The sequence below is a fragment of the Haplochromis burtoni genome, unplaced genomic scaffold (genome assembly GCF_018398535.1).
Source record: "Haplochromis burtoni strain Fernald_Lab_line unplaced genomic scaffold, NCSU_Asbu1 Contig_318, whole genome shotgun sequence".
Lineage (NCBI taxonomy): Eukaryota > Metazoa > Chordata > Actinopteri > Cichliformes > Cichlidae > Haplochromis > Haplochromis burtoni.
The window spans coordinates 540,966-558,832 of NW_024582679.1; the positions used below are offsets into that span (position 1 = coordinate 540,966).

Sequence of the window (17,867 nt, forward strand, 5' to 3'; positions counted from 1 at the left end):
TAAGGTTTGCAAAATGTATAGTCTGATGCAAACTGCATGTTACGTGGCAAGGCAGTACAAATGCTTAAGCATGGATGTTCGTACCTCCGTGGATTTTTTCAGGGATTTGCTGTGCCCACTTCTCACGTTCACATTTTCTGGATGACATTTGGGTTTTTGAGTGAACCGCCTCTCCGGTCTCTCTCACTGCTGCAGCCTGTGGAGGCGTTCCACTGCGGTAGTGCTCCAAAATCTTTGAGTCGCATCCAGATGAGGAAGAGGGAGGAATGCTCCTCAGTCCCACAGGAAATCCTGCAAGATGGTTATCTTGACTGTTGCAAAAAGAAGAGAGTGAAGCTTCCGTCCTCTCCTCCAAGCTACAGTGAAGAGATGAAGACTGTACAGCCCCAGTGGGCACTGTGGGATTGTGTGGCTCATGAGGCTGGAAAGGCCCAGAATCCCAGGCAGCAGACAGAGCGTGGCCATTTTCTTCACAAAGGGACAGAGCAGCCTCAACTGCAGCTGCATCCAAAGCATCAGCAGCTTCATCAGCCTACAAAAAGAAGCATACAATGAATGCTCATATTGTAAAAAATAAATAAATAAATAAAAATCCAAACAGGTCTCATAAATTATTTAATGTAACCTAAACAGTAAGGTTTGTTGACTTTTAGAACCTTCTCTTCAATGATGGCGATGATGTCCCCCACTGTCTTCAGGTCCAGCTCATGACACAGTGACACAGTCACATCGTCCTCACTGAGCTCTGACACCTTATCTTCTACCATAGAAGAGACAGGCTGGCATCCAGGGGCCACAGATGGCACCATCACATTTACCTCTGCATGAATGCAACAACTGATTTACTATCTGTTTAATATTTCGACACCATGAATCTAAATTCTTATTTGGTATAGCATTATTACATCTTTGCTGGTTTAGAGCAGGTGGCCAAGAACAGATCTGATCAACAGGTCACAATTAAATCCTCTGTATACAATGCAAAGTTTGTGATATTAAGAATGTGAGGGTGTTGGATCAGAAAGTGGACAGACCTGCACTTGCTGAGATGTTTGATTGAGCAGGAACAGGAGTGGTGGCAGAGAGAGGAACACTGGAGGCAGAATCTACACTGACCATAAAACCTAATGGAGGGGAAAACTGGGCGGGGCCTGCTTCCAGGAGACGGGATAACATCGGGGCACCTGTCATGCAAGTATTCACGCATGCATTAACACATGAAGTGCAGAACTCTGACAAAGCACCTCAGGCTATCAGATGGTCAGAGTATTAGCAAACATTTGCAGCAATGGCATCACCAGATAGCACCCATGCATTCAGAGTTCAAGAGTAAAACTAACAATTATAAAACATGTTCAATGAGCTAAAGATAAGAAGACCTATGGGACGCTTTTTCCTGTGTCAAAGGGGGTTCTACTGAATGCTTTTTTTACTGGTATGGTAATCTGTTGCTTTGTGAAACATTTCTGTTTATCGAAATCCAAAAAGTAAGATTTGCTTTTGTAACAAAACATTTTAACAGAGATCAACAGTGATCAAACACAGCATCTGTACCTGCTGCCTGAGAGAGAGGCTGACAAGGTGGAGCCAGCTGCAAGTCATGTGCTCCTGACACATTACCTGTGGACACGTCACCATCTCCAATCTGAGATAAAGATGCATACACAAATCAAACACGTCTAAAACATGAAGCAGTGCTGTTTAATAATAAATCTGTTACTCATTAACAGGCAGGGCAGCATAGCTGGTGTTTTTTTTATCCCATCAGTGGTGTCTGATCAATACTGGATTTTAAGGCCAGTGCCAAAAAAGAGAGAAGGCAAAATGGTTTCTTCTTCAAGTCCAGGATATGTGAAGTGAATTTGATATATACAGTGATTTTAAACAGAATCCAAATTTAAACGATAACAGAGAACTGTAAGGAGACAGACTGGATAGCCAAATTATTAGACACCCTCTAAAGCAGCGGTCCCCAACCCCCGGGCCTCAGACCGGTACCAGTCCGTGAGTCGTTTGGTACCGGGCCGCGAGAGTTGAGGCTCAGGTGTGAAATGTATAGTTTTCAGGGTTTTTAATCGGTTTTCAGGGTTCTTTTTTATCGTTTACTTGGTTTTTCTTGGTCTTTTCACGTGTGTTATGAATAAATTTTCTTTTTATCGTTTACCGGTACCGGTACTAGTTTTATTTTGTTGTATTTATCCGCGACACCTTAAAGGCCGGTCCATGAAAATATTGTCGGGGATAAACCGGTCCGTGGCGCAAAAAAGGTTGGGGACCGCTGCTCTAAAGCACAGGAATTCTTTACGTGATCATATAAAGGTAGACTGCCCTGCAGTGTTGTACAAGTTAATTACTGGCATATATATTAAAGCCCTTCAACAAACCAATCTGGAATTTGTGGCCAATATACTGCCTTTCTTCAGTAACTCTGACAGGAGGGGAGATGGTGGTGGCGTGGCTTTCTGACACAGTAACTTCTTTTGGGTGGGGTCCTCTAGCAGGGACCCGTGGCTGTCATCATTACTAGAAGGCTCAGCAAATGTCATTAGCCTGGCTGTTCCAGAAGCCTAGAGACAGACAGAGGGAAACATGACATTTTATTAGGATTTACAGTTGTAGTTGTTATCAGTTCTCTAATATGTTTTCTTTTTTGTCTCTGAAGGGAACGGTCAAACGTATTAGACTCATTCCCAAAATAAAAACAGTCATTTTCTATGCCTTACATCCCATATAGCACTCCTGGTAAGTTACACCTAAAATTTTTTTTTTTAGGTATTATGAGCCCGAATTTACCAAATCTAAATTAGTGGCACACAAGAAACACATTACATTACATCTACTAGGTACATACTGGACATATAATGAAGGACGTTATATCTGCTGAGTGTTGTGGTGAAATAGATAGTTTAAATTTGTGACTATTTAGCGATTTTTCTTAATAGCACACTTTGTCACACTTTGTTTAAAAGGGATTTTAAAATTCTAGTATGATGATAAAATAGATGGAATGTTTTGTAAATTAGCCAATTAAGTCACAATGACAAATCAAATGTCAATTAGGTGGTTAATGAGGAGAAATCGGTCCGTGGGGGAAAAAGACGCATTTAGCAAGTTTGCAAAGTGTTAACTGGCAGGAGCTAACCTGGTGCTACAGTCGTGATTATTGTAGAAGACCTGGATGCTAAAACTACATCTACATTGGAAATGATTTGCTCCTCTTGCATCATTTTGAAGCTGACGGCTGGACGCCTGCAGACATTCCTAGATCCGGCTGCCTTGGTAACCCTCTAATCTACAGATATCGACAGGATTATTAGCCCACCAATGAAAATATATTAGTATTAGTAAATAAGTATTTCCCAATTGCTGTTACACCTGGAAAAGAGTTTTTAGGACTTTTTAAGAATAAAACACCCACGTTTTATTACATTACTTTACTTTAACACAGAAACAAAATGATTTCATGAAAACAGAAACTACCAGGGTTAAAATTATTAGCTCCCCTGATGCTAACGGTCAATTGTGTATCCTTTTTGCTAGATAACAGCCTGCAGTCAGCTGTTGTAGTTTTCAGCAAGTCTCGCATGCGTCTCCTGAGCAATCTCAGCTCAATTTTCTTTGGTGAATCTCTCAAGATCCTTCAGATTTGATGCTCTCCAGGCATGGACCTTGGTCTTCAGTTCACCCCACAGATTTCCAATAGGATTCAAGACAGGGCTTCGACATGCCAGTTGTTCAGCATGTTCGCTTTGGTCTTCTGGAGGTAGTTCTTCAGAAGAATTGTTTTAGGTTGTGTTGGAAAGCAAAGCAACGATCCAGACTCGGTTTTGTTGCTGGAGGTTTTCTTTCATAATCTTCACATATCCTTCTTCCTTCATGATTCCTTCCACCTTGACAAGATTTTCAGCTCCAGATGCACTGAAGTCTCCACACAGACGGTGTTCTTTGGCTTGTATGCTTCTCCCTTCTTTTTCCAAACATAAGCAACATCTCTGTGGCCAAAGAGCTCTACTTTCATCTCATCTGACCAAAGAAACGGGTTCTCCAGGTTGCCCTTAGCATACTTCAGTCTGGCCTGAAGGTGTCTCTTTTGCAGAAGTTTTCTTAGTCTGCAGCCTCACAGTCCATTCCTATGCAGCGTTCTGGTGGTCGTCTTCTTTGAGACTACAATTTCCAACTTCCAAACTTTTTGCAGTTGTTCTAAGGTCTTTAGACACGTCACTGACTAGTTTTCTTTCCCTAGTCTTTGAAATCTTTCGCTTCTACCTCTGCTAGGCTTGTTCGGTACTGTGTTGCTCTATTTGAATTTCTTGATGATCCCTCTCATTTCAGTTCTCGACACTTGGAAAGGCTGTGATAACTTGGTATATACATCTGCTTTGGAAGCAACAACAATTCTTTTTCCCAAGTCTAAACTGTTTTGGGGTTTTTTTGGCATGATGTTCTCTCCAGTAACAGCTCAAACCCTTGCTGAAGTTTTTATAGTGTGTGTTAATTAGAAGATAACGCTCAGTTTTAACTTCATTTTACAAACCTTTAGCACAAATCTGAAGCACATCAAAGTCTGTTACGCATCAGTGGTTTGCACTATGGCTCAATATGAAAGTTTAATAATACTGAATCTGATAACTGTTGTGTTTTCTGAAATAATTTTTTTATTGTTTCTATATCATTGCTTCTATCTAACATTCACACACATTTATACTCTGATAGATGCACTGGAGAGCAACCTGGATCGACCTGAAAATTTTGACTAAAACTTGAAATTTTATTAATGCTGCTATCACAGCTAATTACTGAAGCTTGAAAGAGCTTTTGTAATTTGCATTCTAACTAGCCATGTGTTCATTTTGGCTACGCTGTTGGTGCCTGGACTGCAGCTTTGGAACGATTGATTGAGCAGCCGCGCTAGCACTAACAGACAAGGTGCAATGCTAAGCTGATGGCCTCTGACATTTCCTGTGAAGGAAAAAGGTACTTGAATGTGGATTACATTCCTTCTATTAAGCATATTTGACACTTCCTGTCTGTGTCTGCCAAAGGGTCTGTTACTGCTGCAATGTTCAGGATGTTATAAACTAATTAAGGATAACACAAAGACACCTAAGCAGCCTGTCACTCAAGGCTATTGAATCTGAGCTCTCTGGAAGCAAATGACTTCAATCAATGGTATTAGTGATTAAGACAGACCTTCAGTATTTTGCATTCTAACTAGCCATGTGTTCATTTTGGCTATGATGTTAGTGCCTGGTTTTAAGATTTATTTTAGTCTGATGAAAGCTGCAATTTTTACAGACTTTATATGTGGAGAGTGAATTGAAAATAAAATAGAATACTAAAGTTTATTTGTAGTCTACAACCCAATCATGATCAAATGATAATGCCAGGGGTAAAAATAATTTACCAATTATGTTTTTTCTTATTCCCCCTAAAAGAACATGACAGAAACCAAAAATATTTATAGAATCATTACACCATTATTAAATACTAATAAACACTTTTACATGTCTGAAAACGAGGCAGGATAAGTGAAATGTCAGGCATTGTCATAAGTAACTCTGAGTCTTCAGAGACTTACATTCTTTGTAGATGTAAGATCCAGTGTCAAGCACTCGAGTTGGTCACCTGGGGAGAACTCCTGGCTTGGGGAGCTACAGCCTGAGGGCGAATGCATGGTGACACTGGGTATCCGCTTGGGTGTGTTCTTTGCCACCTGTCTGGCTGAAAGAGGGACGGGCAGCATAGAGAGCCTTTTCTTGTGAGTCATACAAAAGCAAAGCTTTTCAAAACAATGCTCTCTACACAGGCTGTCCAATTGGCTCAACCTGAGTATGAAAAATGCTGACATCTCTTTTGACAGGTGATCACCTTGAAATGAAGGATATTTTCTTTGTTTATTCCCATGTTTTCTAGTGCCAACAGCAGTTTAAAGTTTCTGGTCAAACAGTTCCTGCAGAGTGCAGCACTTCTAAAATACCTAATCAAGTCTTGATGAGCTTTCTGTAAGACCATTCTTAACCCAGTTTAATTGTCAGACACATCTCAGTTTTTCATATTTTCCTTAAAAGAATCCAGACTTTCTTCTAATTTATAAAAGTTTTCTCGAGCAATATCATCAGTTTAATAAATTTCAAAGTTTTTCTTTGGACATCACCTGCTTTTTCTCTCATTTTCAGTACCTGACCAATTTTAGACAACTTTTACTTTGTTTGTTTGTTGACCCACTTAAAACTGACCAATAAATCATGAAAGCCAAATTATCCCCATTTCTTTAGTTTAAAAAACTCCAAATAAAATATACTTTTTTGTCATTTGCCTTTATTTGATAGTGGAGACAGACAGGGCCACAGGTCGGATTCGAAACATAGCCACTGCCTGCTGGCCGGCCGCCTGCTCACCCACGGAGCTAAGCTGGCAACCAGATAATAGTTTGAGGCACAGGCATAAAATTGTACTTTTGAACTAAACAGGGGAGCTGTTATGAAGAATAAAGGTGGTATTTCCAAGTATTGACTTTCAAGCTTGTTAGAAGTGCACAAACCGTATTTTTCCCATGTCTCTGCTGCATGTTTCAATAAATCACTTCACCTTTTTCCCATTTTCTTAGCAAAACATATAGAAATGAGGGTTGGCTCATGACTTTTGCACAGAAGTATATGTAACTTGTATCACAATGTCTGTTATATGAAGAATCTCTTCTGGTTTCAGTGGCACTAAGCACAAATATATCTAAGAAGTTACTTTTCATGTATATTACTAGCAGGCTGACTTAGCTACACAAAGTTATCTCAGTTTAATAATCATAATCTCATTGTTTTTTTATTTTCATTATTTATGGATGACCTGTGTAATTACTGAAATATAATTCTTTATGGATGTGTTCCTCAAAAAAGACCCCTGAAATTGAAAGAAATACCTTGATAAGCAGCATCTGTGTTTTTTCTTTTCATCTCTGCTTCCTCCTCCTCCAGTTTCTTCTTCCTAACAGATGCACAACAAAAGATCATTTCCTTTGTTGTTACAAAGAGAGTCCAATGAGTCCAATGTTTAAGGTTTGCAGGAGAAAAAGACGTGCATGACTGTACAAACAGGGTTGATAGATTTGTTGCTTCTTACAGCAGAATTTCCTCCCATAGCTCTTTCAGTTTGGAATCCAGATGTCCTGCTTGAATCAGTTCAGCCTCTCTCTTCAGCTTCCTATGAAAACAGCAGTATGTCAGCTCATCTCACTGACGCAGTTTGAGGTGTGTGTCTTTTTTAGACGAATAATGTGTTCATGCTGGTTACCTGTGCTTCTCCTGCGTTTCTTTTATCAGCTTCTTTAGTTCCTCGATCCTCTCAGCCGTCAGTCTGCGAACTATCACATCCTCCACTGTCTCCACCACCTCACCTTTCTCGCCGCGCTTCCGCCTGAAGGTAACAAAGGCATCAGCTCGTAACGCTGCATATCCTCTAGATGCATTCATCAAACGGGGTAAAGCTACACAAGCATGTTTGAAGTTGAAGTCACTTATGTGCTCACTTTGGGGCCTCTGTCGCTTCCAGGAGCTCTGAGTATTTGGAGGCACAGTGCTGTGAAGATCCAAAAGAGTATCAAGAACAACTTCACTCAAATAGAGTGCGTGAAACCTACTGCAGAGATCATGGATTAAGTTTTTAATGTTGTGAAAGCAGCCCTGCGATAGTCTGACAACCTGTACAGGGTGTTCTCTGCTTTTCACCCTGTGATAAGGTGCTCTGGTCATACCTTTTGAGAGAACCAGTCAGGTGGTCGCCCAGGTTCTGCAAATGGTTTTATGGCACGACTGACCGATACCCTGATGAAAAAAGCATAAGACATCCCAAGATAAATACAGTTCTAAAGATTATTAGACTTAAACAATGTTCTATTTATGCAATGGTTTATTATCTTTTTATTTCAGGAACAAAATTATATTAAATCTATTTTTTTTTTTCATTTATAATTACTCTTTTATTTGTTACTTCATGCAAACCTGGTACTAAATTAAAGCCAGCCAGCACCGGGCTACATCATGTATGCCAGTGTAACAGATAAAGAATGACATGACTAACCATGGTTAAGTCATCCTATTTGTATGTCACTGTGTACTGTAACAGGAAAGCAGACCAGCAACCCTTTTAAGTACTCAGGCACAGGAATACTAACAGAACCACCCTAAGTGACAACATCTTATCTTAAAACCTAATCATAAGCGAAAGTTAGTTGTGTAACTAACAACATCTAATGTGCCAGATTATGACTCACACTATTGAGCACATAATACAGAATCGTTGAAACCAGCTGAAAGAGGCATGCATTACCAGTTCTGGTCCCCACTCTTCATGACAGATGTGGCCAAACACAGCTTCTCCCTCACTGACCATGGTTCTGTTGGTCCAATGACAAGCAGCTTGTGTTCTGCAGACGTGGACGAAACATAACATATACTTTATGCAGTATATTTTTAATACAGACTGTGTTCTGCTGGACGTCTCCGGCCTGGATCTTTTTTTCTTCTTCTTTTTTTTTTACCATTATGATCGAGCTAACCACCAGTACCGGCACTTCAAGCATGCAACTGCACACACAAAGAGAGTGTCTTTGATATAACTGATAGCAAACGGCAGCCACCACCAGTGTAAATAGAGCCGTCAACTCGTGATGACAACCAATAATCCGTGCAGGCTGCCACGCAGGGAGCGAAGAGAAGTTAGAAGCGATAAGATCAAAGTACGACACACACAAACACACACACGCTAACGGGTAGCATGTCATGACATTTGCTATTTTCTAACGTTACTCACTTCCAGCCCCGTTTGCCATCTTCCTGTCATCCCAACATCCCGTACATCTTGGTAGATAGAAACCCGGCGATTAACAACGCTGGCGATATGCGAAGGCGATACTCATAGGCTAACATCAATGGATGTTAGGCTGGATGTGGAGGCTCTCAAAATTTTTCTCACTAGCTAGCACGCTGAATCACCGCTGTTGCCCGTTAGTCTCAGTCTGGTATGCCAAAGCTTTTGGTAATTTAAGGATTAACCAGCTTGCTAGAATGCAAAGACTGCGTCTGTAAAAGAGTCAAAAAACGGTCTAATTACGTTAGAAAGAGTTTATGCTACCAAGCGACAGGCAGCCAGACGAAGAAAAAATTTTAGCTTACTGTAGCCATAAACCTTATTTCTCATTCTAGCTAGCAGCGAAGTGTTCGTACACGCCCACACCCACCACAGTAATAATAATGTACCACCCTGCAGGCGGCTGAGTTTTCATAATTAAGCAGGATAGCTTGTTTTTTATGTAAAGATGGAACTTAACTTGTGTCAGTAGAAAGATAATTATATGTATAAATGTCAGTCCAGCACTTCTTTTTTCCACATAACTGGGTAAAAGCACTAAGCACAAACAACAAGTTTAGTACACAAGTTGTTTGCCACACAACTAGCTAGGTTCACATGTAGCATGCTGCGCAGATGTGCTACTACTACTAAAAATAATAATATTAAATTCTCTATTAATTTGTTATCAGTTTCATGTACCTTAAAATAACATTAGACTTCAAAAATATTTGTGCCAAAAATTAAATTTAATGGAATCCAGTCAAATAAAATCTATTTGTTTTGTGTACATTCAATCCTTTCCAAGCATGTTTTCCCATATTATTAATTATTTGAACAAATACATTTTAATTGGATATATCTCATTTGCATTATACTCAAAATTGCCAAGAATCGTTTTTTGAGTGTACTTTAATGAACAAACACGCACAGTCAATAAAATAAAATAAAAATAAAGTTTAGCAATAAAAATAATGCTAAGCTATATGATTTCCAAAAAGCTCTCTGAGTTGAAATGTTGAAATTTACGCTCTTTATGCTGTCTCCTATTGAATAAGGACTACATTAACAGCTACACACAGTAGAAAATAATATCAGAACTTGACACTTGTACTAAACCAGTGGTTCCCAAACGTTTTTCGCTAGGCCCCCCTTTGTTTTACAAGAAAAATGTTCGCCCCCCTCCCCCGCGCGCACACACGCGCACACGCACAAATACATCCTCCAACCACACACACCCATATTTTGTTCCATTGCGATTTATTTTACTCCTCAAACATTTAGTAAACAATTAAGCAAATACAAGTAAACTGCAATAAATTACAGGTAGTAAGAAAATAAACTACTAACTCTTTTATGCTCTTTTATGCCATTCATCTCACTTCATACACACCTACACGGGTAATTTTGAAAACACAACTGTTTCTGTGCGTTTGGACCTTTCCTCCACACGTAAACGGAGTTTGGAATCACCGAAAACGGAGATTTTTTAAAACTCCTTTTTTGCGTTTATGTGTGGACAGGAATACCGAGTTCGTCAAGGTATGCGCCTTTTTTCACGTCATGCTGTGCGCCACGTTATTGTTTACATGAGATGAATTGCAGAATGGCAGCCAGTCAGATTAACAGTATTTTGTATCTATCTTCAGGTTTTACATGCTTACATATACACACTGTCCCTCCATTTACAAAGGCAGAGGCGTCATGGTGTAATTATTTTATGTGTATTTGTTTTTTTCCTGTGTAATAATATTCAACATTGTTATCAATACATTTTTCAAAAAAGGTCTGTCTGTGCAAAATGGGTTGAAAAACATAAACCAGCTGTGGGGTACTGTTTGTCCGTGATTTAGACAGGGGGAACAAATCGTGGCAGGATCAGCCTGATATTATTTGTATCCCACTGTAACTTTACTGTATACAGAGCTAACATCTCCAAAATGTCAGGAGTAGTTAGTCATTACAACAAGTGTTTGTGAACTAAAAATCAAGAATGTGGGATACTGTTTGTCCGTGATTTGAACAGCTCAGCACATGCTCCCGACAAAGGGAAAAGCAATTATGCAGGGGAAACCTTGGCACCCTAGGGGACGGGCTCCACACTTTGGGAAGGTCTGTACTAAACAATAATAATAATAAGATCACTATTTTCCCCAAAAATGCCCTAGATATGAGGAAACCAAATGCTAGTTCCCCCTAAATAATGAAATCATTGATTACAGTATGAGCTATACTCTATGAGGAATGTTTCCAGCACCCTGTTGAATCTATGCCACAAAGTATGACAGCTTGGAGAGCAAAATGGTGTTCAACTCGGCACTGCCAAGCTGTACCTAAAAAGTATCCAGTCAGTGTATAAACAAGCTTTAAGCACATTTAAAACCACCCCAATCCATAGTTTTTAGATTAAACTTAAAAAAGTGTCCCTCACTTTCCATATTGTTTCCCCAATGTTTATTTTCTGGTTCAACTTTAACCCTCATACAGATACCTTCTCAGTATATTCAAGAGGAATTTGTAGTCAAATCAGAGACTGGCAGTTATCCAGTATTGACTTTCTCTAGTTTTCATAATGGACTTCCCACTGGCTCAACTCCCATGAAGATAAAATCTGTGCACACTCTTTTTGATTAAGATACGTGCAGATCCTGTGAAGACGTTTAGAATTTCCCCTCATTTCTGGTGGACTTACTTTGTCCTTTTTATTCTTGCCATTTAGGTTGTGTTTGGCAGTATACAGCACTTTTAGATGATTTTCACTTAGGTGGGTGAGTTATTCAAAATGATTTACAGATGAGCTGAACCATAACAAGATTAGGAAATTTCATGGAAGTGAAAGAAAACGAAAACAAAAAGGCCTAAGAGCCCCAAATGCAATTAAGATAACTTCTAAATTATAATTAAAATCTGGCTTAAAATATCTGATAGTGTCATCCTATCCACTGTGCTGTAGAGTAGAGAAGTAAAGGGTGCAGTGAGTCATCAGAGCCACACCTGTTGGGATAAACGCCCAACAGACTGTCTACAGATACAGTTTACATGTACACAGGAAAACACTAACAAACCCCAGCTGAACAGAATTGGGACATTTTTTATAATCCTGTATCCAGCCCCCAAGAATCCCTCTAATTCAAGGCTCTCCCAGAGATAAGAGATAAGGCCAGAACCAACCAACCTATGTCAGTTGGTATTGAGACTGTCTGTCTCTAAGAGATATTCTGCCAATCATAATCGGACTTGTCTCACCACACTGCTTTCCAAACACCTATCAGTGTAAACCAAATTCTAACAAAATGAAAAGAAATCTTTCTCTGGGAAGAAGAGTTTATCTGACCCTAAAAACAGGTATGAATTAGCAGAATGTCTCTTAGGTGTCAGAAACAGAAAAACAGAGTCAAATCCTAACCAAATGTAGGACCACAAACTGGCAATTGAACAAGGAAGACACACGAGGTCGTGGCAACCGAAAGATTAGAAGAACATGTGATCACTGTTTGAGAGGTGAGGTTAAAAGTGAGACATTTCCTCCTAAAATGTGAATCATTGAGTGAAGTAAGGAACATTTACTTTACCCACTTCAGTTCTGTAATTCCAAATTTCTATAAGCTGAACATCTCAGGAGACGGGGCATGTCTGACTGCCTGCCATATATATGTCAACATGCTACAAACGGAGGGATTGTGAATGACCAGCGCCCATGCACACACACACACACACACACACACACACACACACACACACGCACAATTTTATTAATTTCTATTGTTCCTTTTTCTATTATTTAATTAAACTTTTTTTCTGTGAAAATAATAATAAAAACAAGTACACGAGAACAAAAAAAAATCTATTTGGTTTCCAAATATTTCCAAACCTGAAAATGATGGTTATGAATCTTTTGTAGCCCTTTAAATGCATTACAGATGAATGTGTCACAAATGCAACCAGAGCCACAACTTGAAAAACCGGTTTGTTTTCAGCATGATATGACAAAAAATACATCGTGCGTGACATCCAGGAGGACTGGGTCTCTTTTTATAAATTGGTCTGGCTTAGATATGTTTACAACAGTCACTATCATGAATTCAAGGCACTCATATTTTCTAAATAGGTCATTTCTGGATCTTCTTCTTGCCTTAGTAAAGACTATGTTTTACAGTCTTGTTTCCCAGCCACACTGACCTTAATGAAGGTTACAAAAGAAAATGAGAATGTGTAACAGAACTGTTTATGTGTACAGCACACCGTAAGTCACCGTGAGGACCTCTGTGGACAATCAGCAGAGATTACAAGAATCAAGCAGACGTTATGACAACAATTTATATGGAGAAAACAGCAGCTACGCCCAAACTCATTACTGTTTGTATAGTAAATGGCACACTTGCTATGTTTGGTTAGCTGGCAATGCATGCTCTTATTTCTATGTCAAAACACATTATAAACATTAACTCTAGATGAGTTTAAAAACATCTTAGTTGAAGCTGTGTATTGATCTCCTCTCTGGTTTCATTCATCCTATGGTGTAGCATCTATTGTGAATGAACAGAATGTCAGAAGAGACACGTTGTTTTGTTGACTGGACAGATGGATCGAGTTTACAAATGTTGTCACTGAATTCATAAGAAGCACAACAGAATCTGTCCATCCATCCATTCTCTTCCGCTTGTCCTTATCGGGGTTGCAGGGGAGGCTGGAGTCTATCCCAGCTGCTGGGTGGGCGGAGGGGGGCATCCAGCCTGATGCAGGGCTAACACAGAGAGACAGACAACTATTTGCACTCACATTCACACCTATGGGCAATTGAGATTCACCAGTGAACCTAACTCTATTTACTGCATGTGTTTAGACTGTGGGAGGAAGCTGGAGTGCCCAGAGAGAACCCACGCAAACAGGAAAGCATGCAAGCTCCACTCAGAAAGGCCACGGCCAGGTGAGGGAGTCAGGACCTTCTTGCTGTGATGCAACATTGCTAACCACTGCTCCACGTTGCTGCCCAGCAAACACTGATTAGCTGCCCAACAGAATCTGATTCTCAGGCTTTTATTTATTAGTTATTATTCGGAGATTAGCTGCTTTTTAACAAATTTTCTGTCCAATCCTTAAACTGACCATTTTCAGATAAATATGTTTTGTTTGCTTGTTAAGCCACTTAACATTGATCTATAAAACAAATATCTAACTCAAGAGATGAACCAGAACTGTGTGTTTGCACATAAAAGACAGCCTCAAGGTAAAATTTAAAATTTTACCTTGAGGCACTTTGTTACTGGCAGCCTGTCTTAAAAACATGTTATTCCATTCTGAAAAACATTCAAATTTTGTAGCTGAATCTTAAAAATACCAACGATAACACAGTTATGTTAAAATTAAATCTGTATTTTTCCACCAAGGGGGTGATTCCAAAACCTTGACATCATTGAGCATGGTGTTCAGTGTGCCTTAAAAAACTGAGGAAACTGGACAAGTGGAGGACAGAAGAATTGTCAGGTCTAAAAAAAAAATCTAACTACAGCAGATGAACAATATCTTAAAGTCATGTCCTTAAGTAATAGAAAAAAGTCCAGCAAAGACCTAACACGGGACTCAAGAAATGCATCTGGACCTTCAGTTGATTCAACTACTTTTCACTGAAGCCTCATCAGAAATGATCCCAGTGGGAGGGTGGCTGTCAAGAAGCCATTCTTAAGGAAGGGAAACAGGGAGAAAAGGCTGAGGTGTGAAATTACAAAATAACTGGACTGGCAACAGGTCTTATTGAGTGATGAATCCAAATGTGAAATGTTTGGTTCAAGAATAAAGGTGGTCATTTCAAATCATTCACTTTCGGGCTCATCAGAATGGTACAAACTCAGTTTTAGCCTTATAGTCTGTATTTACATGTACCCTATGATTTCACATTTTGATAAATAGCTGTACCTATTTTCCATTTTTGTAACAAAAATAAAGAATTGAGTGGTGACTCAAGACTTTCACACATTACTGTATAGACGTTTTAAATGACAGAGGAGGGTTAAGTGAACCAGAAGCTCTTTTTGCTATAAAGGCTTATATCGTCCATGAAGCAAGACCAATTACTACAGGGAAACAAATGTTAATGAGGCATTTGACATTTAACTCCATCACACTGCCACTTTGCTCCCTGCTGCTCTGTGGAATAATAGTCAGCTCTACCGGAAAGACTGGCAGCCTTGAAGAGGATCACTAAAATATGAGAGAAATAACTCTGTTTCTGAGAAAATCCTCCCCTTGACAAAAAGTCTGTCACTGAACATGCAAATTTACCAGATGTTATATTCAAGTGTTCTTATGTGTGATAGAATTAGACTCTTAAAATATTTATTTGGAGCTTGATTAGTAACTGTTTTCTGTTGCATGGCTTCTTTAAACACAAGCACATGTGAGAATTTCAAATAAAAGTTTATAGAGCCTTATTTTACATATTCTGACTTAATACCTTTCTCATAAACATTATTCTGTCTTAGAACAATCCCAGTCCAACTCATTTTAATGTACTCAGTAATTCCAGGAATTTAAGGTTTGATATTTTGATATTTTATACACAAGCATGTTATGCAAAGTCACGGAAAATAACTGTCTGTTCTGTTGAGGTGTTATGATCAAATACACAACTATTATTTCAGCCATATTCCATCTTTTTTAGAAGCTACATTTAACTCTCTGTCTTCGGTGTAATCTCAGATGTGTGAGTGATAGAGAGTGTAGAAATGAAGGTCATACCACATGTTGCCTTTAACTGTTGCACTGCTGCACTGAGCCCATCCCATAGGCAGATCCACCGCTAATTATGTGAAGGTTGGAAGCCCAGTGAAGATATCCACTTCGTCTCTGCCATTCATCTCACTTCATTCGGAGCTACAAGTTGCTGTGGCGGAGGACAAGTGTACTTTCGCTCCAGGAGCCAGTCGTTTGCTGTCGGTCTTTGTTGTGAGTATGTTTGGAACTATGGAGTGACTGCAAATTTTCTTTATCATCATCATCATCATCATCATCATCATCATCATCTTTTATACAGATGCACAGAAGCAGCCTATTTCAAATATTTCCACACATGAATTATATGGCATATCTGCTATGTGCTGCATGAATTATATTAGCACTAGAAATGACTTATAATGAATTTCCTTTTTATTATTTCTAGCAAAGTTTTTTTTTTAAAGGCCTGCTGTTGCTGGCTTTTTATTTACTCGCCTATTATGAGGATCATTAAGATGGTACTCGAATGTGTCTTTTAAACTCAAAAAAACATAACAGCATCTACTTATAAAGAAAAGCTGAGATTTGAAAAACAACTAAATGTGAACTTTATGACAGATATATTGTGCGAGAGCAACATGTTAATATAAGGTGTATTTACAATCTGTGCTAGCGGATGCCGCCCCCTTGGGAGGGCTGCGCTACCTCCGCTCCCCTGCCCTTGTCCTTTGAGACTCTCCCTGTTCCTCTTGCAGCTGAGACCCAGGGAGCAGAATTAACAAGCAAATTGAAACAGACTCTAACCAGCACCTCAGATACCTTCAATAATGTCTCACATTGATCATTTGTGACAAATTTTCTTTATATTGCTCTTTATAAGAGCAAACTTGTTTTCTACAACCACATTTCTTTATTGGTAATCTGTACTTTTGTGTCTTGTTTTTAAATTTGCTACATGATGGCTGATCCAAGCGGGAGAGGGCAGGATGTCTAACAACATGGCCAAGATTGCAGATGCTCGAAAAACAGTAGAGCAGTTGAAACTGGAGGTCAACATAGAGAGGATGATGGTGAGTCCACACAGACAGTGACTGGAAACAAAGCAAGGGCACAAATAAGGCAGTGTGAATTGAAAAGTCTTCAGATGAGCAAGTATTCACTTCAGTTAAGGCACCACGTGTTCTTCCTTTGTACTTCACTGTGTCTTGGAAACTTTCAATAAAAAATTACATTTTACATGCTTTTATTTATCAGATGTATTTATACTTTTGACAAATAACTGCTTATTTGCAGCAACTACAGGTGTGTGAATCTTTATTATTGTAGATATGTGCTCCAGCTTAGAGACCCACAAATGTTCAATCAGGGTTTAGATCTGATGATGCTACTGTCCACTCCTTTTAACAGAATACCAGCTGACAGCTTCCTTTTAAAAAGTTCTTGCATAGTTTGGAGCTATATGACCTGGTTCAATGATTTCACTCCAGCCTGGCACTGCACGCACCATCAAATCATCACACTTCCTCATATCAAGCACTCTTTCAGCCCCTCGCTCAAATGTTCTTTTTGACTTAAACACCTTAGACTTCAGATATCATTGTGTATAGCAGTATTCCAATTTGCCTCTGTCCAATATCTGTGTTTTCCTGCTTATTTGTTCTTTCTTACTGTTATTGGCCAGTCTCAGATATCCTGGAGGGACTTCATGAGTGCCATTTAATGAGCCTGCCATCTGATATCGAGAGACTTTAATCGACTTGTCCTCTTGCTCAGTTATGCAGAGATCCTCCCACTTCTCTTTCTTATTCTGTGTAGTATATATATATATATATATATATATATACACACACACACACAGATATATATATGTGTGTGTGTGTGTGTGTCTGTGTGTGTATTGGAACAGATGAGCTCATACTTAACATCTTATCTTGCCCTTTTATGATCACTGACTCACTTAAACACAGTCTGCTTTTACAGGTATCCAAAGCAGCAGCTGAACTGATGGCCTACTGTGAAGCTCATGCCAAAGAGGACCCGTTGGTGACTCCAGTGCCTTCATCTGAGAACCCGTTTCGAGAGAAGAAATTGTTCTGTGAAATCCTATAACTCTCTTGTGCAAAATACACACACACACACACACACACACACACACACACTCACACACACACACACACACACACACACACACACACACACACACACCTAAACAATGACACTTTGTTTATTAGGATTATTTTAAAACAGCATTCCGTTTTTCATTTAGGTAGCGATTTCCTCACATGTCAAATGACTGTGTGTTAAGCACGATAAGA

At 39.3% G+C, this 17,867-nt stretch overlaps 2 protein-coding genes across 4 annotated transcripts in view; one reads left to right on the forward strand and one right to left on the reverse strand.

Moving 5' to 3' along the window:
* brd8a (bromodomain containing 8a) overlaps positions 1-9,242 on the reverse strand; it is a 19,657-nt gene extending 10,415 nt beyond the window's left edge. For 2 of the 3 annotated variants that reach the window (XR_316986.3, XM_005941390.3), the window contains exons 1-13: positions 8,806-9,242; positions 8,323-8,419; positions 7,748-7,817; positions 7,523-7,572; positions 7,288-7,410; positions 7,117-7,197; positions 6,917-6,981; positions 5,579-5,721; positions 2,385-2,567; positions 1,555-1,645; positions 1,035-1,184; positions 657-820; positions 85-532 (exon numbers count right to left, since the gene is read on the reverse strand). Coding sequence is in view for 2 of the 3 variants with exons in the window: in XM_005941390.3 (XP_005941452.1) it covers positions 85-532; positions 657-820; positions 1,035-1,184; positions 1,555-1,645; positions 2,385-2,567; positions 5,579-5,721; positions 6,917-6,981; positions 7,117-7,197; positions 7,288-7,410; positions 7,523-7,572; positions 7,748-7,817; positions 8,323-8,419; positions 8,806-8,824 (1,684 nt within the window). In the remaining variant the exon portion in view is untranslated. Of the gene's footprint in view, positions 1-84; positions 533-656; positions 821-1,034; positions 1,185-1,554; positions 1,646-2,384; positions 2,568-5,578; positions 5,722-6,916; positions 7,011-7,116; positions 7,198-7,287; positions 7,411-7,522; positions 7,573-7,747; positions 7,818-8,322; positions 8,420-8,805 lie in introns of those variants that run through there. The other variant, XM_042228310.1, reaches the window with a different exon arrangement.
* A 6,076-nt stretch (positions 9,243-15,318) lies between these two features.
* gng8 (guanine nucleotide binding protein (G protein), gamma 8) lies at positions 15,319-17,690 on the forward strand. Its single transcript, XM_005941388.3, has 3 exons — positions 15,319-15,783; positions 16,525-16,622; positions 17,533-17,690. Exons 2-3 carry the CDS (start codon positions 16,539-16,541, stop codon positions 17,659-17,661), a joined length of 213 nt encoding a protein of 70 aa, XP_005941450.1. The 5' UTR covers positions 15,319-15,783; positions 16,525-16,538; the 3' UTR covers positions 17,662-17,690.
* The last annotated feature ends 177 nt before the right edge of the window (positions 17,691-17,867 follow it).

What these genes read in the sequence shown, in the direction of transcription:
- gng8 (XM_005941388.3), top strand. Translation starts at nt 16,539, where the DNA reads ATGTCTAACAACATGGCCAAGATTGCAGATGCTCGAAAAACAGTAGAG. An exon ending in TCAACATAGAGAGGATGATG is followed by an intron (nt 16,623 to 17,532) that starts GTGAGTCCACAC and finishes CTGCTTTTACAG; the next exon opens with GTATCCAAAGCAGCAGCTGA.